This window comes from Curcuma longa, chromosome 8 (assembly GCF_044706935.1).
Source record: "Curcuma longa cultivar G26 ecotype Majalengka, Jawa Barat chromosome 8, ITB_CL_G26_1.1, whole genome shotgun sequence".
In the NCBI taxonomy this organism is placed as follows: domain Eukaryota; kingdom Viridiplantae; phylum Streptophyta; class Magnoliopsida; order Zingiberales; family Zingiberaceae; genus Curcuma; species Curcuma longa.
The window spans coordinates 9,911,478-9,931,238 of record NC_133868.1 but is presented as its reverse complement, the minus strand read 5'-3'; the positions used below and the strand labels follow the sequence as shown (position 1 = coordinate 9,931,238).

The 19,761-nt window shown below is 39.4% G+C and overlaps 4 protein-coding genes across 6 annotated transcripts; 2 read left to right on the top strand and 2 right to left on the bottom strand.

Annotated features, from left to right (window-relative positions):
• Positions 1-598: 598 nt before the first annotated feature.
• On the top strand, positions 599-2,653 carry LOC141834000 (pollen receptor-like kinase 3). The gene is made up of 2 exons (XM_074721468.1): positions 599-1,976; positions 2,061-2,653. The coding sequence occupies exons 1-2, from the start codon at positions 599-601 to the stop codon at positions 2,651-2,653; spliced, it is 1,971 nt and encodes a 656-aa protein (XP_074577569.1).
• An 887-nt stretch (positions 2,654-3,540) lies between these two features.
• On the bottom strand, positions 3,541-3,870 carry LOC141833299 (auxin-responsive protein SAUR77-like). Its single transcript, XM_074720703.1, has one exon. It carries the CDS (start codon positions 3,868-3,870, stop codon positions 3,541-3,543), a length of 330 nt encoding a protein of 109 aa, XP_074576804.1.
• A 3,243-nt stretch (positions 3,871-7,113) lies between these two features.
• On the bottom strand, positions 7,114-7,588 carry LOC141833555 (transcription factor ILI3-like). The gene is made up of 2 exons (XM_074721032.1): positions 7,437-7,588; positions 7,114-7,354 (listed from the first exon to the last, which is right to left on the bottom strand). Exons 1-2 carry the CDS (start codon positions 7,536-7,538, stop codon positions 7,199-7,201), a joined length of 258 nt encoding a protein of 85 aa, XP_074577133.1. The 5' UTR covers positions 7,539-7,588; the 3' UTR covers positions 7,114-7,198.
• Positions 7,589-9,719: 2,131 nt separating this feature from the next.
• Positions 9,720-19,644, top strand: LOC141832894 (uncharacterized). Of its 3 annotated transcripts, none has more exons than XM_074720260.1 (17): positions 9,720-9,858; positions 9,984-10,043; positions 10,520-10,672; positions 10,759-10,831; positions 11,874-11,940; positions 13,530-13,575; positions 13,668-13,778; positions 13,984-14,068; positions 14,233-14,323; positions 14,838-14,898; positions 14,987-15,117; positions 15,875-15,992; positions 18,072-18,195; positions 18,380-18,481; positions 18,557-18,610; positions 19,103-19,195; positions 19,333-19,644. In XM_074720260.1, the coding sequence occupies exons 1-16, from the start codon at positions 9,784-9,786 to the stop codon at positions 19,159-19,161; spliced, it is 1,410 nt and encodes a 469-aa protein (XP_074576361.1). In that variant the 5' UTR covers positions 9,720-9,783; the 3' UTR covers positions 19,162-19,195; positions 19,333-19,644. The 3 variants fall into 3 exon arrangements, with proteins under 3 accessions (XP_074576361.1, XP_074576359.1, XP_074576358.1); XM_074720258.1 differs by having other exon boundaries at positions 18,545-18,610; XM_074720257.1 differs by having other exon boundaries at positions 18,380-18,610.
• Positions 19,645-19,761: the final 117 nt, after the last annotated feature.

Sequence of the window (19,761 nt, the reverse complement as noted above, 5' to 3'; positions counted from 1 at the left end):
GATTTGTCCGCATGTTCTTAGGCAAAAATGGGAATTCGTCGTCCTAACGATTTCACATAATCGACTTTACAATCATCTGTTAGGAAATAAATCGAGAAACTGTAGTTGATCATGACAGAGGAGAGCATTGTCTCAACTTCTCCGAGATTCAACTTATGTCCATTTTAATAATTCTGTTGTGTCGTAATCAACTCAATTATATTTCGAAGACGGGTGCATGCCCACTTATATAGGATGTGAGGTGAGGATGATGTGTCTGTCGGTGTGGGAGGCGAGGAGGGTGATGATGAGGATAAATTTGTAAGAAGATTTTATTCCTGTTCATTGATCGCGCTACATATGGTCAACGCCAGTGTTACCTCTAACTGAATGAGACATGTTTAAATTTGGCCGTTGACTTCGTCTTTTGTCCTTGCTGTCGACCTACGAAATCTATTTCATCCTCTCTTCTTTTTTCCATCTGAATTTGGCATCTCTCGCCCGACACCATGCAAAATTAAACAAAAAGAAGGGGGAAAGGCAACGCCGAAGATCGTAGAAGGTGAAAAAGGAGAGGATCATCGCGAAAAGAAGAAGACGAGGAGAAAGTTTGGCGTTAATGGAACGAACGGCCTTCGCTTTCTTCTTCTTCCTCCTCATGGACCTGGCCTTCTTCATGGAGCCATCCGCCGCCCAAGAGACGGCGGGGCAGATGACGGACGCCACCGCCCTCCTCTTCCTCAAGGACTCCTTCACCGGCGCCGGCGACGCCCTCAACTCCTGGTCCTCTTCCTCCACCTTCTCCCCTTGCAGCTGGTCCGGCGTCATCTGCGACAGCGGCGTCGTCACCGGCCTCCGCCTCGCCGGGCTTGGTCTCGCGGGGGACATCAACGTCACCGCCCTCTCCCACTTCAAGGGCCTCCACTCCATCAGCCTCAATAATAACAACTTTTCCGGGCACCTACCGCCGGGCTTCGACAGCCTCCAAAGCCTCAAGTCTATTTTTCTCTCTCACAATGCCTTCTCCGGCGAGATCCCTGACGGAGCCTTCGCCTCCATGCGCTCCCTCAAGAAGCTCTGGCTCAACGACAACCAATTCACGGGGCGCATCCCCGCCATCTCCAACGTCTCCAAGCTGATCGAGATTCGGTTGGAGGGCAACGCCTTCGAAGGCGCCATTCCTTCTATCGATATCTCCTCTCTCAAGTCGTTCAACGTGTCGAACAACCGCCTCACCGGTCCTATTCCCGCCTCCTTGGCTCGTTTCAGCGCTACCTCTTTCGCCGGGAATCCAGGGCTGTGCGGACCTCCTCTCGACTCCACCTCCTGTGAAACACCACCACCGACCTCACAACCGTCGGCGAATCGAGAGCCTCCAGAGAAACAGAGTGGTATCGGGACAGTCATTGCCGCCGTGGTCGGGATTGTAGCTGCGGTTCTCATCCTCATCGCCGTACTCGTGATGCTCTTCCGCCGCCGAGCGGGCGAGGAAAAGAACGAAACGGTCAGCGCTACGGCGTCCGCAGAGGCCATGGAGTCGGCGGAAGCGGCCACTGCGATCCCGACCGCCACCACGACGGGCGGCGCCGTCCAAAAGATGCAAGACAAGGAGTCAGTATCTAAGTCGAGCCGTAAGCGCGCTGCCGGCTCGACCCGCAGCCCGGCGGCGGCGACGGCGACCGATTTGGTCATGGTTAACGAAGACAGGGGTCCGTTCGGCCTCACGGATCTGATGAAGGCCACGGCAGAAGTGCTCGGCAACGGAAGCTTAGGCTCCGCCTACAGGGCCACCATGGCCAACGGCTTGAGCGTCGCCGTCAAGCGCATGCGCGACATGAACCGGGTCAGCAAGGAGGCCTTCGAAGTCGAGATGCGCCGCCTCGGGATGCTCCGCCACCCCAACGTCCTCACTCCCCTGGCCTACCATTACCGCAAGGAGGAGAAGCTCATCATCTCCCAGTACGTCCCCAAGGGAAGCCTGCGCTACATTCTCCATGGTAATCAATCAAACGTCTCATGGCGATCGAAATCGTACTTCATATTTGATCTTCAATTAGCTAATCATTACATGATCATGGCAGGCGATCGGGGAGCAGCGCACCGGGCATTGGATTGCCCCACGCGGCTCAAGATCGCGCTGGGGATCGCGCGCGGCATGGCGTACCTCCACGCCGAGCTCGCCTCTCTCGACGTGCCTCACGGCAACCTGAAGTCCGCCAACATCCTCCTCGGCGACGACTTCGAGCCGCTGATCGCCGACCACGGCCTCGCGTCGCTGGTGAGCGTGGCGCAGTCGTCGCAGGTCATGTTCGCGTACCGGACGCCGGAGGGCACGCAGCACCGCGCCGTCTCCCCCAAGTCCGACGTCTTCTGCCTCGGCGTCATCATCCTCGAGCTGGCCACCGGGAAATTCCCGTCGCAGTACATGAACAACACCAAGGGCGGGACCGACGTGGTGCAATGGGCGGCGTCGGCCATCGCCGAAAAGCGGGAAGAGGAGCTGGTGGACCCGAACGCCGCCGGCCAAGGCGCTCCCGAAGGCATGGTGCGCCTCCTCAGGGTGGGCGCCGCTTGTGCCAAGGCGAACCCAGAAGAGAGGCCTGAAATGTTGGAGGTGGCAGAGCTCATCGAGGAGATCGTTAGCGCCGTCGCCGGCGAGCCGGAGCAGTCGTAGGATCGACGGATGCCACTTCATCAACCTTCTTGATGATTAGGATTAACATGGTGGGAGCGTAACAGGGGACGCAGTTGAGCTGTTTCATGCTAATTAAGTGGCATTCCTTGAAGATGATTACAGTTGTATTTCCTTTGCCATGGAAGAAGCTAATTAAGATGTAGTTTGCTGTGAGAAGATGAAGAAGAGAAAAGAAATAGCATCCAAAAATCTTCTTCTTGTGCCGAATGCCACTGTAAATGAAGGCGAACAACAAGATCAAAGCTACTACGTTCCATAATCTACTGTAACACTAATTTGTGAGTTAATTACAAGACATTCATTGTGGTCATGAAGATTGCAACCGTGATATCAAACCATATATAATTCGCCGAGGATGCGTCTAGATCTGATGATATCCAATCTGCTGGATCATGCAAATCTAAGAACAGGACAAGCTCTTCTCTGCCAGCACACATAAACCTGGCAGAGATATGCAGACAAATGTTGTCTGACAGTCAATGTTAACTTTCCTCTCGTTGGTTCTTCCCCCATTGCAGAAAGAACGAACAAAGATCGGATTTGCACAATCTTGTGCACGTAATCTCTGCTGATAAGGTTAACTGAATGAAGAAGATCAATCAGTGTCAGCTGGGAACAGAGCATGTTGGTTCTTCCCTCAAGACACGGAACCGCTAAAAACCATGTGCGCCATCCAATTTTGCAGAAGAAATTGGATAAATATTTCATCAAATGGATGATCGAGCATATAAATCCATTAATAAAAGAAACCTTTACAGTGAAGAGGCACAACGTCCCAGAGCTCGATCGGTCACTGTAATGAAATCTGAAGATCTGTCACGAAGAAGCTCAATGCGGATGGTAGATCGAGAGTGCTTGTAAGCTCGTCAGCAGGCATACAGTTCGACGAGCTCGTCGACGGACTCCGGCGGGGGGTCGCCGTCCTCGAGCATCCAAAGGAGGTGCTCGAACAGCACCACCTCACAGCCCACGACGACAACGCCAGGGTCGTCGGCGTCGGAGCGACGGGCGAGGACTTGGAAGAGGCGGTGCTCCACGAGGTGGGTGCTGATGAGGTAGCGTCGGCGGGACTTGCCGACGTAGACGGGGTGGAGACCGGCGGGGGTGCTGCCGTGACGGTCGTCGGCCGCGACGAGGCCGCTACCGGGGTGCCACCGCTTGAGCATGGACTTGATCCTGTGGAGCTTTCCGGCCATGAATTCGCTTGGCTTGGCTTGAGAAGCAAACAGGGGACGGTGAGAGCGGGTGGAAGGAGGCGCATACGGGAAACACTTTTATAGAGGAGAAATGGAATTCGATTAAATCAAATAAATCGAATTCAAATGAATCAAAATTTAGAATTTAAAATTCTTTTCTTTTATTCTAAAGGTAGAATCCGTCATCTTAGTGGCCTCACACGGTCAGTCCCACGACCATCTATAAAGAAGTAAATTGAGAAACTACAATTGATCCGCCACCTTAGCGGCTCACACGGTCGATCCCATGACCATCTATGAAGAGGTAAATCGAGAAACTGCAGTTGGTCATGACGCAGGAGGGTATTGTCTGGCTTCATCAAAATTTGAACCCTTGTCTTCTTCTGCAATTCTGCTGCGTCGTAACCAACTCAGCTATGTCCCGAAAGTTAGAATTTAAAATTTTTAATTCTATAATTCATGAATTTCCTTCCCTATCGAATCTCCTGTCTCTTGACTTCGAAAGTTCAATTTTTCTTGACTGATTGATTTAATTGATATTTTATTAATTTAATTTATTTAAATTTTAAATAAATTTGATCGGTTCAATATAATTCTAAAAAAATTGATTTATTCAATTACAGCTCGATTATTAACCAATTCCTCATCCAGAAAAGTGAATGGAGAGGCCAAAATTAAAGTGTTCTTTTAGAAAACTAATTTTTTTTAATAATAATTTATATTTATTAATTAAAATCGATTTATCCATTGCTTTAGCAACAAATTGTGCATTGTATTTTTTTTGGAGAAGTTCAATGAGAGGAGAATTGTTTAAAAATATGAAAAATGATAGGCATGTGCATGGTGTCTTTGTTGAGTTTTTGTTTTCTTATTATTTAATTTCTTGATCGACAATTAATTAAGCAGATCAAATTAGTTAACTAGTTAGATAGTACACATGAAGATCAAATTATTTCTTATATTAGCTTGGAGTATCTGATCCAGAATTATTTATAAATTTTTTTTCTCTTTATTATTTTTATATTCCAGAGGAAAATATGCAAATTGTAGCATCTATTAATGGTATGAGTATTTCCATTACAATTGCTATAATATAACTTTATTTTATTTTTATTTGATGAATGATTCTTATAATGACTCTTATCCGTGCCCACCAATATGACCTTTTTAGAAATTAACAATCAAGAATCTTGTTGCAGCTAGGTGATGCCTATATCAATTTAAATATTTTAGGTGTATTATTTTAGGAGAATCTTTTCTTCAAATCTGTCCAAACTTTAACCACGACTCAATGTAAATTACACTATTAGCATATTGAATTCAATAGAATTGAAGATCTATGATAAAATCATATCATTGCACCTTTTCCATGAGAGAAATATTTCATCAATCAATGTTGGTTACTTGATATTTTTGTCAATAAAATCTATTTTATTTTTAACACAGAGAGCTATGCGGATTGAACGACTCTATAATTGCCATAATTATCAACATTCAAATATTTGATAACCAAAATAATTCCTGGATGATCCGAGTGTTGAAAAAGAAATAAATCAGAATTGTTAGCAACAATATTTTCTTGGATTTTGTTTAATGAAAAAGAAGTTGAATCTATCATATTAAACAAAGAAGCTTCCAGAACAAATTGCTCTGATATTATGTAAAAAAGATTAAAAAAACAAGTAAATAATAGAAATTGACTAAAAAAATAATAAATATTTAACATTTATTATAGATTTATAGTAAGATAGATAAAAATAATAATAAATTGATAATTTTTTTTCGAATAGCATATTTCAATATATTTTCAATTTTTGAATAATTGTTCGAAATAACGACATATTTCAACAGCATGCTCTATATATTTACTTTATTTACTAAGCACATTGATACGTTAAGATTTTTTTTTTTGTAATAATTCAGATATTCTAGTTTTATCATTAATTTTGGAAGTAATGATCTTCTTCTCTAATTCATCATCATCTACGAGTAGATTCAAAGCACAACCTATACCCATTTAAAAGCCAACCTAAGAAGGCTCTAATAACAACTCAGCCCAAATAACTCCATAGAATCTCTGAAAGTCTCCTTGGAAAATGCCTAATAAATCCAATATTTTCAAGTATCAGATGAACAATCAAACACACAAATGCCTGTTTATGCAATCCAGAAGCATTATCAGCAGCAAAACAATACTGAACCAGATCATTAGAATTCAGCAAAAAAAAAAAAAAAAAAAAAAATTGCTGAAAAAAAAATTCCTCAAAGAACCTCCTTTTGCACGCATCCAACTCCTTCCCCTCCGCGAATCCAACACTAACAAGAACCTTCTGCAGCTCCCCTGCATCAATGAATCCGCACGTCGTCGTTCTCGATCCTCTTCATAATCATCTCCGCTTCTTCTCCACTCAGGCATTATTTGATAACAAGCTAAGTAAATCCTTAATTTTTAAATCCATCCTCCCTCACAAGCAAACAGAGCATTAGGAAGCCGCTCAGTATCTACTGTACTCCTCTTCATCTCACCATGGGAGAGAAGATGAGAGGCATTCGGCATGAATCGTTATCACGTTTTGCATCAATTGCAGGCTTCATGCAGGAGCACTGCTGCTCATCGTCTCGAACGAACTGGAAAAGAAAATGGTGGAATCGACGGGAAGTGTTTGACAACGATCCATTTGTCTTTAATCGCCTTTAATCGCCGAAATATGAAATATCAACGTGCCCCCAAACGTCAGTCAAAGATTCTAACCGAGTGTTAGATTTTTCATATCTCTATATATATATATATATATAATCCTCATTGGTTGCCAATTGTAGCCAGTGGTGATGTCGATGAAGACCCGACATGATGAGCCTCTGCCTGCCCCTACTGTTAATGCACCTGCCTCCATGGACGCTGACCCACGAAAACTGCAGGTGACATCCCTCGATCAGGTCCACCTCCATCGGTCATCTTCTCAAACACTCATCACTAGAATTGTTTCTTTGTCTTTGCTCCACAGCCAACTGTTTTCTGATCCTTCTCCACACGCCATTTTCTTCCACATCTTCTCTGAAAACTACATGCATGCGTACTTCTTCCTGGCTCTGTTTTTCGTTTTTCTTTTTGTTTTGTTTGGTAAAATGTTAATTAATTCATCCCCTGGCCTGGCCTGCATTTTTTTTCCCATCATATGTTAAGGCAACTTTATTGCTCGCTAGATCGCATCGATGGCATCAAGAAGAAGCAGCAGCAGCAGCAGCAGTATTAATTCTGCATGCTTATATATAACACTAGCTAATAGGCTGATGAAATGGTACAAAGATGACTATATATAGTTATTATTTAGGACCGGAAGATGCTCCTAATGATCTCAGCCTGAGGGCTGTCGGAGTCCATCGTCGACATCAACTCGGCGAGCCGGCCGCTGAGGTCGTCCACCTCCCGCTGCAAGCTCCTGATGTAGCTGCATGTCTCCTTCAGCAACTTGGATGATGATGCCTGCATGCAAGCGTTCGCATAAAATTTAAGATCACAGATCCTATGCTACTTCTTCCTTAGCTAGCAGCTGAGCTATACGTACCCTACTCGTGCTCCTGCGGCGAGACTCCGGGAGAAGAGCCTGCAGCGAGGAGACGAGCTCGTGGATTTCCTTGTCAGTAATCCTTCCTCTCTGGCTCGACATTCTAGCTCGCGCAGTAATCTGAGGATGTGTTTGCGGAGAGGAAGGAAGAGAGAAGGGGAAATGGGAGGAGAGGGGAGGGAGATGAGCTTGTATTTGTAGGCCGACGTATCGTGTTGATCAGGCTGCAGAGTAAAAAGCATCGTTATCAGTCGGTATGCCTAAGCTTAGCAGCTGCAACGCCTAGCTCTTTCCTTGAAACGACGGGTCTTGAAATCTGTGTCCCCGGAGGAGCAGACGAGGGGGGACCTCGCCATTAAAAGGAGCTGGTGCAGGTCTCCAGCCCTGCTGGAACAAATTAAACCCCATCGCGACCACACTGCCTGCCTGCGCCAGGATCCCAACGTATTTACCTGCCTGCCGCCATCCATGACCCGACGAGGCGCGCGGTAATCGAACGGTAAAATCCGGTGGGCCCCTTGTCGATGGGTCGACGCCGCGCGCGCGACATCGGCGCTCCGAGGAGGGAGGGGAGGGGGCGCTGCTGCCGGCGTCAGGATCTGCATGCAGAGTCGCCTGGTGTGTCGCGATTGGCGGGCGACGCGGCCGCGTGACTCGTGGGCGGGCCCACGGCGGGCAGACTGAGCTGCGGCAATCCCGGCTCTCAAATTCGTGCCCCGCGCGACAGCTTGCGTGCCTTTGTCGATGCGGTGAATAAGGATTCTTGATGCTGCCGCTGCTGCTGGCTGCGACTGCGAAAACAGGGGAGGGCAGGGGAAGGGAGGCAGGCAAGTGGTCGAACAGTTTCCGTGTCGTACGGTCAGGATTTCACCGTTTCAGACCTAACAAGAAATCAATGGACTTTAATGTTCTGATATACGGTGAATTTTATTATGTAAAACGATAAAAATAAAAATTACTCATTTCATTTCATTTAATCCCTTTCATATTTCAAAAGGTTTAGTGGACCACTATCGGCTATACTACTAATTAACCAACTAACAGCTAGTTAATCTAATCAATTTTTTTAAAACTTTAATATCGAAGACTTAAATAATCCATATAATTATATCATCAGGAGAATTTAACTTTGTTAGTTTGAAACCTAAATAAAAAATTATGTCATTAAAATATGATGGAGGTCGAACTAAGTGGATGATCATGTCGAGCGAATTAATTAGGATCACTGTTAGGGTGGGCTTGTCATGGTAGGCATGACAAGCAAGCCTCGTGTCAATAGTGTCATTTGCCAATACGGTATAATACTGTACAAATACAATGTGTGTACGGGCCAAACATACCAGATGGCATGCATTGTAAATGTACTTTGGTCGGGTGAAATAGAATGCCAGTGAAAATTATTCATTTTATTTATTTATTCTTGGAACAGTGTGGAACGTGATTTTGTAAAATTATTTACTATATTAATTAATTTAATGTGTTTGGTCTGTGTAGTCTCTTTAGCCTATTTAATTGATCTTGTCTGCTTGATGCATTTGGTTCAATTGGTCCACCCCACCGAGCTCATTCGATGCGCCTAATTAGTCCCCGGGGCATGCGCCTAATTAATTGGTTCGGGTCCGTACAATCCCGCGGTTTGATCCCCTGTCCAATTTGCAGGTCGTCCTCCAAATGGGGAACGCAATCAAAGGATGCTGGGCATCTAATTGCCGCCATATGCAGTTCCCGATTTACCCTGGTGATCGGTGAGAAACTTCAATTTCGGGGCGGATCATCTGTTAAAGACTGACTGAGATTTATCATTTTTTTTCGATGCGCCTAATTAATTGGTTCGCTCCGTACAATCCGGCCCATCAACATGTCCAATTGGTTCGCTCCGTACAATCCGGCCCATCAACCTGTCCAATTGGTTCGCTCCGTACAATTCGTCATCTCAAAAGTATCATACAATGGATATCACGACTATTTGTTAAGAAATAAATTATGAAATTATAGTTAGTCATGATAGAAAAGGACATTGTCTTAGTTTCATTGAGATTCGACTCTTATTTACTTCAATAAATCTATTTTATCATAATCACAAGGTATCTTCCCAAATTAACGTCTGGTAACTTATTGGCTGCCTGGGAATTTACCAAGAGGATGTTCTTGACATTTTGTCCTTCATTTTTCAATGTCTGAAAAATTAAGGGTGCGCATTTACATTTAAAAAATTTGGGGATCTATTTGGAAAAAAGTGATGGACTATGGGATGTATCTGAAATTTTACGGAAGAAGCATGGGGAAAACCCTATCGCGGAACGCCGACGAGAGGAACGCGGAAGCAGGTACTGATTGAGTCCCTCGGATGGCAGGTTTTGGCGGTCAAGATCTCGTGACAGAGCTCCGAGCTCAGTTGGACTGCTTCCGCTACCGGGTAGAGGTAAAACCCTAGAAAAGACCTTGCGTACGTCCTGCTTCCGTCGAGCATCTCGTGTTTCGGTGATATGAATTTCACAGTCTTTCTGTGGCCTCACTTGACCTTCCATTTATGGTTGAAAATTTAAGGAACTGGAGCGGGAGAACAAGAGGTTGCTGTTTCAGTTATCAAAATGCCAATGCTCCAAGGTTTGCTTCTAATAGGTCGCGTCTTAGTTTTTCTTAGGATGAAGCAGTTTTATAACAGTCGAGGTTTATTTTGTTTTCTGCGGACGACATTGCTTTTACAAAGTGAATTTAAATTCTTGAATGATTACTGTTTTTAGGCTCTTTTATTTGGCTATAAATGGATCTGTGGATCGGGAGTACTATTGCACTATGGGGACTATTGCGCTATAGGCTCTTTATTGCACTATGGGGACTATTGTGCTATAGGCCATACTAATATTTCTTAGGAACCTAAGATTTGTAAGTTATCAAATGGCTTAGAAATGTAATTACTCAATGCTTTGATTTATTTTTTAAAGAAAGTGGCTTCATAATGAAATCACAGAGATTAATTAAAATATTTGTTATTCCCATAATATGGATAAGATACCAAATTTATTAACCTGCTAATAGCATTAGAATCTGTAAGTCTTCTAGTTCTTGTTATTTTTCTTTAGGTAGATGTTCAGCCTCTTATTGATGCTTGCATAAGCTTCCACGGAGGATTTAAAGAATCAAAGGGAGACGAAATTAGGAATACTGAAAATTTAGAAGCTGTATTGGGCTCTCTTTCTGATAATTTTACGGCTTCTTCAAATAATCCAGTCAAGGTGAACTTTCAGCTACACGTTAAAGTATTGTTAACATCTTTCTTTAGTACATGCAAGTTTAAATATACAACATAAGCTGCCTACAGAATGGACATGTGGAAATCACAGGACTTGGGGAGAAACTCATGTTGATGAACAGTGAGACAGGAGAGGAACCAGGTTAACTTTGTTTTTCCTATCATATACTAATAACTGTTTTGTGTTTATAAGATAAAATACACTATTTTTTATATTGTAGTAATGGAATAAGAGTTCTGTTCTATTCACAAAATTCAAGTAGTCCACACTGCACATCAACATGAAAATGCCAAGCATAACCTTTGTGTTCTATGGTTATCTTGTAGTTGAATTTCACGTACTCCAATTTAATTGAATACTCAATGATCAGAGAACACAAACATCCAAGTTACAAAAAAGTAAATTCAAAAATATAAGCAACCATTTTCCTTATTTTGACCACCCACCTTTTGGAGTGACATTTACTTTATCCATAATTATCAAATGCACCAACAGCATGCATTATCACCATTATTCACTAAAAAGAATTCATCTAACATAGTAATATGTGATCTTCTGTCATCAATCCCATTTATTTGAGATTTTTCCTTCATCACTTGCTTTTTGGATTATGGTGTCATCCAATTCGAAAGATAAAGATGGTTAGTTATTTGCTTCCTCGTTGTAGTTGGGTATGTTTATAAAATAAATATACAGATTCTATCCTTTGTAACAGCTTAGGCTTTTAGGGTAATTTTAACATGATATGAAAGAAAAATTGTGTTTGATTTGTACTACTTTCAGTGGAAAATGTATACTCACAATTATTCCATGTGTTGTGCCTGAACCAGAGCAGTTAATCCACGTCTAGCAATGTGAGTGCAATTGTATAGGAAAGAAAAACAATGGAGTGGGTTTTCCCAAGTCCTAAACAAGTTAAGCTTGGGGATCAATAGTCAACCAATCAAATTTTGTGATAGAACTAAGCTATTTAATTCACCAATAGTTTTAAAAAGAATTTTTTTCTTGGGCGTGAAATTTCCTTGATTGTACCATATATTTACTTTCTTTTAGAATGACTATTTTTTGTTACTTTTTTCTCTTCTGTTTTTTCATTCAAAAGAAAAAAATGGTTGATGAATAATGTAGCCATAAATAGAAAGATATTGTTTAAGACTGCTAACTAGGATGGCATGATATACAGGTCTTCAGAAGATTCATCTTCCTGCAAGGAGATATGTTGCTCTGAAAATCATGTACTTCGGCCAGAGGTTCTAACCTACCTCTTAATTATGAACAAATGCATTTTCCCTGCTGAATCTATTCTAAATCAAATGAATGTGATTATTAATGCCAATAAGCTGCTTTAGTGGAGAATGCATGAGTGTACTAGGGCCTATTTGGGAGAAGTTTATTTTTTTTAAAAAAATTAGATCAGAAAACAAAAGAGAAATAAAAATGGAATTCGTTTTCACACAACAACAACAACAATCAAGCTTTATTCCACTAGATGGGGTCGGCTATATAGATCATTCTACACCATTGGACTCTATCCCCTATTATATCATCATTTATATTTTAAGAAATTATATCTTATTTTATTATTGCTAATTAAATCTTTTTTTGGTCTTTCTCTTCTTCATTTGATGGATGTATTTGTTATAGTTTCACATCACCTAACTGAAGTATTTATTGGTCGTCTAAGTACATCTTCGTATCATCTTAAACATATCTTTCGGAGTTTTCCCTCAATAGATTCAACTCTGACTTTCTCTCTAATGCTTTCATTTCTTATTCTGTCCATCTTTGTATAACCATACATCCATCTTAATATTCTCATCTTTACAACTCTCATCTTTTGCTCATGTGCTCGAGTTATAATCTAACATTCAACGTCATACAACATAGCAAGTCTAATCGCCGTTTTGTAAAACTTCTCCTTAAGTTTTAGAGGTACTTTACGATCATATAAAACACTCAATGTCTCATTCATTTCAACCATGCTGCTTGTATTTTATGTAAGATACCTCTCTCAATCCCTTCATCGTCTTGCAAAAATGATTTTAAATACTTAAAGCTCTCAATTTCAGACAATTCATCATCTCTTATCTTAACAATTGTCTTGTTACGTCTAATATTGCTAAACTTAAATTTCATATATTTTGTCTTTACTCTACTAGGTCTAAAATCTTTCACTTCTAGTGTTTCTTGCTAAGATTCTAATTTAACATTTACTCTTTCACGTGTCTCATCTATCAAAACAATATCTATAAACAACATGCACCACGGTGTTGTGTCTAGTGAGTTCGTGCATGATTAATGTAAAAAGATAGTGACTTAGAGCTGATCATTAATGTAATCCTATCTTTATTGAAAATGTTTCAGTTAATCCGCCTGAAGTCTTCACTCTGGTCATTTTCATATTTAAAAAAAAATCAAAATATGTTTGATAGATCATATCATTTTTTTTATAACATTGGAAACTATGAAATGCCATTTAGTTGTAAACAAAAACTATTTCATTAGCATATTCTTGAATATATATATATATATATATATATATATATATATATATATATATATATATATTTGTAAATATTAAATATGGTATAATTTGTTTTTTTATTTTCATTGACTAGAATTGTTTTTTCTTATAATTCTACTACTAAATAAATACAAATATTTAGAATTATAGAGTTATAACCATGAAAACTAATAGAACAATTAGTATTTAACTCTTACTATAATTACATATGCAATTTTTTATTTTAATTTTCTGTACTATATTATAATTATTTCTTAATACATAACAATGGATAACAAATGAAGTCGGTTTCATGAATTCATATTTTCTCTATAGGTTTTATGGTTTTGCCTCGGAAGCTCAGATGGATCCAACTATTGAGGTTTCCATTTATAAACTTCTGCTCTATTTTTTGAAAGGTGTAGAAAGTAAAAGAAATTCAATTAAAATGATATCATCTACTGCTATTTGCAGTCTGAAATTTTTAAAGCACTCGAGAGGACAAAACTTATGGTTGGAACCAAAGAGAGTTCGAGATATTCAAGATGTGGTAGAACTGACAAGGGAGTTTCTTCGTCTGGTCAAGTAATATTTCTTTCCACTGTTTTAACATGCGTAACGCAATGTTTAGGAGGTTTACATCTAAATAATATGTATGTTATCATTTATCTTATCTAATTCCTAAATTGTATGTTTAAGACTATGATGGTGCTATATGCTGCAAGAAGCTCTTCTTGCTTAATTTTTGTGGGTGTTTAATCAAATTTGATAGTTAAAATCTTTGTGGCAGGTAATTTCTTTATATCTAAGATCAAACCTTAAAGATGTTGGAGGGAATACAGTGAACCAGATGAGTACTTTGGAACAGAAATGTGGTATGTTTCTAATTATTAATATGCAAGTTAACCTGGCAACACTTGTTAAACCAAAAGCTGTTGATTAATTCATAAAGATAATTAGCTTTTGGTCCAACATTCACTTGATTTAGTTATAGTTAGCTTCATGCAATTTGTTCATTGTTCTTTTGGTTCATCTGCAGAAATTGATTATGTGAGAGTGCTGAACAGAGTTCTTCCAGGAGATATAAGAGTGGTAGGCTGGTGTCCTGTTCCTACAGATTTCCATTCAAGGTTTTTGTGCATATTTGATTTCAAATTTTATGGTTAATTGACTGGTTGTTTGCCAGATTGTATGCACTTCTTAATGAAGTACATTATTTCAGGTTCTAGTGCATAGTCTGATGATCATAAAGGTGTTAAGGCAGCTAGTGCATTCAATGTAACCAAAATCGTAGTTCCAAATAAGATTTAAGTTACAACGCGTATTGGAGACCAGAATCAGTGATTAATAATAGTTTCCAAAGTTTGACAGGATGCTATTGTATAACTTTTACTGAGTGGTGTGGCACAATGTTTATAGAATATATTAATTTCATAAATAGGATATATATTGAATGCATTTACATTATTGAGGATTCTACATCCGACAACATATAAATTCTTAAAAGACTGAAAGTTTGATTGCAATTTCGTAGTTCTGTATTATCATCATCCATAGCCTGATGGTTTGCTAGCTTATTCTGAAATGTGATATATTCAAAATGATTTAGTATGTTTTCTGTTGACCTACTACTTGATATTTCAGGTTTAGCTGTTTGAGCAGAGAATATCGGTACCTTTTCTGGAAAGAAAATTTGGACATATTGGTATACTATTTTTGTTCCTATATTTCTACTAATTAGCACATATATCTGTTCAAAGAGAGAAGCAAATATTCTATCTGGTTTTAATCAGGCAATGAAGCAAGCTGCTGGAAAGTTCATTGGGGAATATGACTTCAGAAATTTTTGTAAGATGGATGCTGCAAATGTGAATAACTATAGGCGAAAAATTACTTTCTTTGATATATCTCCTTCAAATAAAAGGTTTGTTTAACACTTCTCTATGGAAAAATAAAATTTTTAGCAACCAAAGCTCATGCTGAACAAAACTTGGTATAGAGCATGGAGTAATAGAAAGCTTTGTTCCTTGTGTCATCAGATGTACTAGCAGTTGACCTACCTTTTGTCATGTGTCTAATCCTATTCTCTCTATCTACAGAGCTGCACTTAATTAAAATTTACATGTTTCCTGTGTTTGGAAGTTGGATGACTTGTTTTTGCTGGGCATGTTAGAGATGGTTACCAAGGATAATATATCACAAAGTTGGTTGTCACCTGTTATCAATACCATATGCAATGCCATTTTGCTTGCTTCCTCTAAAATGTTCATCATGTTGCTAATATAAATTTTCTCATAACCACTATTTAAGTTCCATGCAGTTGTTATTATGGAAGATGGCTCAAATAAACTCAAATTATATTTTTGAATCTTTTTTACATTTTGATTATGCTACCCATTTTTGCTCTTAGTCAAGAGTAACTCGCAACTCATTAGATAAAATAATCATGTAAATAAGTAATGAAATTATAGTAGTGCAAATATATATCTTCCTTTGTAGGTATAAAAACACTGGTTATTCACATCTTACATGGAAATATTCCAGTTTGGTGTGCACATTTATATACAGATCAGAGACTTTGTTTTTCTTTACATCTTGTTTCAAAATGCTTTTACTCAATTTCCTAAAAATATCCAATTTCAGTATATTTTGCTAAAGTCTCTTGTCACTATTTTGCATAGGTATGCTGATGATGAACTATGGGCAATGACTGTCAGGGGTAGTGCATTCTTGTGGCACCAAGTCCGCTGCATGGTTGCAGTACTGTTTATGATCGGTCAAGGTCTTGAAGCACCTGATGTGAGTGTGCATATATTTCTGGCAATCGATGTCTTAGTCTCTATCTGCATTTGAGCAAAATGGTGTTATTTTACATAAATATTAATCGTTGATGCTTATTTGCCCTAGGAATATTCATCAAGTTTAGTTTCTTTTATTGAGTGGTGATATAGATTGTTAAGTGGTGATTTTAGATAAATCATTTTATGTGTGCAGTAATGAGTCATAGGTTCATCACAACATGGAGAATAGTGGCTGCTGGTTTATTAGTAGATGCTCTTTAGCTGAGAACTCTGTCTATGCTCAACTGTGAGGCAAATTGCCAATGCCATACATTTTATTGTTGTTTTTCACTGAATTCAATGGACTTGCTTGTTTGTCAGTGTAACGTGCAGGAATTGGTTTGTGATACACGTGAATAGATATACTAATATTGATTTTGATGATTTGTTTTGTGGAATACTATACTTTTCTGCAAAAGGTGGAATCCGCCACCTTAGCGGCTCCACACGGTCGGCCCCACGACCATCTGTGAGGAGGTAAATCGAGAAACTGCAGTTGGTCACGACGCAGGAGGGTATTGCCTGGCTTCGCTAGGATTCGAACCCTTGCCCTCTTCTGCAAGTCTGCTACGTTGTAACCAACTCAGCTATGCCCCGGGGGCTTGTGGAATACTATACTTTTCTTCTGCAAAGAAAAGTATAGATTACTGTGTTTTGGAAGATATGTAGGTGAGTCAAAATGAGGACTGGATGGCTCAAATTTAGGTTGGGCAACCTTTTTTAAGATACCATATGTTGGTAGATTGGTATGAGTCAGCAGCAAGGGGAAGGTTGGGAGAGGTCAAGAAGAAGAGGAGAGAAGAGGAGGATGGGAGAGGAGGTTGAAGGAGTAGGTGAAGGAAAGGTGAGGAGTATGGGAGAGAAGTAGGAGGGAAGATAAGAAAAAGGGGAGACAAGCAGAGGTTTGAAGTTTCTTTATTTGACTGATGGAAAGTTAAAAGAGGGTGATAGATCACTGTTAGTGTGCTTTCTGCTTCAATTAAAAGGAATCAAATAGTAAAATGACAGTGGAAAAGACATACAGAGAGAAAGTAGCAGCGTAAAGAGATTTTAGAGAACAAAAGAAAGAGATACATAAAATAAATTTTGTGATTGCTGCAATACCCTGGTCGGATTACTGTTGGCCATTTCGTATAAACCCACATTTGCTGACCATGAATAGGTAATTCACTCTCCAAGGGCTTTTTGTCTATATCTCCTTTCATTCTACACTGGTACTGAAATTAGATAACTAATATAAAGAAATGCACATATTAGCTCTGGAAATTTTTGTTCAGTTTATAGATTTCATCGCTAATAGATGTACAAATATGCATCTAATTGTATATGGCTTGTGATTCATTGAGGTTGTTCCAATTTGCGAAAGATTATGGCATAGGTTCTAGGCCTTGTTTACAAAATAATCTCAAAGTCATATTTTGGAATTGGAAAGTCAGCCTTGGTACATGGTAGGTATATTATCAAACATATAAGTTGTCTTGGATATTGTTATCACATTCAATTGATCAGGACCTAAAAATTCATGGATCTTGAATTTGGACAACAACAACTAATAATTCCACTTGGAGTTATTCGCACCTCTTCTTTCCTTTTGTTCAGCTTTCTCTTCCCTCATTCTCCCTTCTTGTCCCACTCTTCTTCCTGCATACTGATTATTTTACCTTGTTTTTAGCAATCAAATTTTAGTTCGTGCCAATTGCAGGTATTGTTGTAGTCATATCTTGTATGGTGCTTATCCAATTGTACTCTTTTTTTTTAGTTTGGATAATCTTCTTAACTACACATGTAGACCACATATACCATATGTGGCCATATGCTATCATTATGCGGCCTTCAAAATCAACCTAGGCAGCTGGATATGCACTAAGAATGGCTTTATAAAACCATAATTTTTGTTATATTAATATATTCTTCATTTACTGCAACTAAGCTATTATGTTGGTTTGACATTTTATCTAATATTCTACTTCATTTTTTTTTTCTATTTCAGAATTTGAATCTCTTTGTAACCTCATTCAAGAAGTGAATTTTCATACAGGTTATCGATGCACTACTGGACACCATTAAGACCACTAGAAAACCTCAATACAATATGGCTTCAGAGGTCCCCCTAATCCTATGGTTTTGTGAATTTGAAAATCTTGAATTTATTTGTTCACCAGGTAGTTCACAACCATATAGTTCTAAAACGTTAAATTCTGTGCAATTTAGCATAACAGCTTATGAACATCATACCTGAATATATTTAGCTTGTTGAAAGTGATCAGGAAAAAACTAGTTGTCATTGTTATATTTAATTTGGTGATTGCCTAAAATTAACATACAGATCGAAATGAATTTTGCTAGATGCCAGCCGAGCTTTGCATGAACACTTGAAGAGTGAAGTCCAAAGATACATTCTCCAAGCAGCTATATTTGATGAAGCACTAAGTTGCTTATTGACCCCTGGTAGGCATGAGTCTTTACAGTTTGGTGCCTATTTTGCATCCTTACGGATCATGTACTCTACAGGCAAATCTTCAGAATCCTTGAGGAAGGGTAAAGGTCACATCCCTCTACTGCTTCGAGAAACTGAACGTAAGTCAAACTGGTTTAAGTCGGACTCCTAATGTGGTAATTTAAGTTCACGAATGTGTATGGAAAATACTTTGTTCCTCAATATATAAAGTGACAACTTGCTCATTTGATCACTGTACAAGTAATGTCTGCATATGCAAAATTTGTTGTTGCTCAACCCATAGACTTGATCACTGCTTAATACAATGACAACTTGCTTATTTGATCTCTAATACTAAGCAATGCCAATTAAATTATAAATGCATTTGCTGAACATCTCTAACTCTGTATATTGATCATGGTGTTGATCTACGTCTCCTAAAAATATAATGCTGATTTATCATCAAACTACATGTGACAAGAGTAAGGATTTGAGATAAACTCATATTTGCAACACAATTACTTTCTGTTTGGAAACATAGATATTAATCCAATAGTTGCAAGATTTGATGTCTCCCTGGAACACTTGCTGTTATTTTAACCATTCTAAAATGCATCTGTTGTCAACTCCAGCATCCTATGAGGACCGAAGAAACAAACTGAGTCTGAAAGCTACTCGCAAGAGACATTGAGTTGCCTTGCATTTTTGAATTTTTGTTGGCTCTGGTGCGTATGCCGACTTTGATACTATCATACTCAGCATATGATATCTTGAGTTTAAAATGTGCATATATAGCCATGGATGCGAGATTCCTTTTTTTTTCCTTTTTCTCTTTATTTACACATTTTTCTTGATTACATAGATCTCTCTCTGCTGCGATCGGGCGTGGGAGGTTTTCAGAGTTGGTCGCAGCCTTGTATACTTCACCAATTGGTGCTCGGCGTCATGCATTGAAAATGTCATTTGATTTGTGGCATGGCATCATAGTTCACAGCCGGAAAGTTTTTTGTTTCATGCCAAATAATTTGCTCCCGTCTCAGAATTTGGTGGAGAGACAAACTTATGAGGACAAAAAATATGTATGAACTGTTACAATGATCAACATCAAAAGTATGTATGAACTCTGTCAGAGATGTTCTTTATTTCCATTTATCAAGAATTTATTTTCTTATATGCACTAATGGTCTATTCAGTGTGATAGAAACTACATCATTTCCTCGTGCATGTTTCTTAACCGTGTTCTTCAGTTACTCATGTTTCTCATCTGACTAGCTGATTTCTATCTGGATAA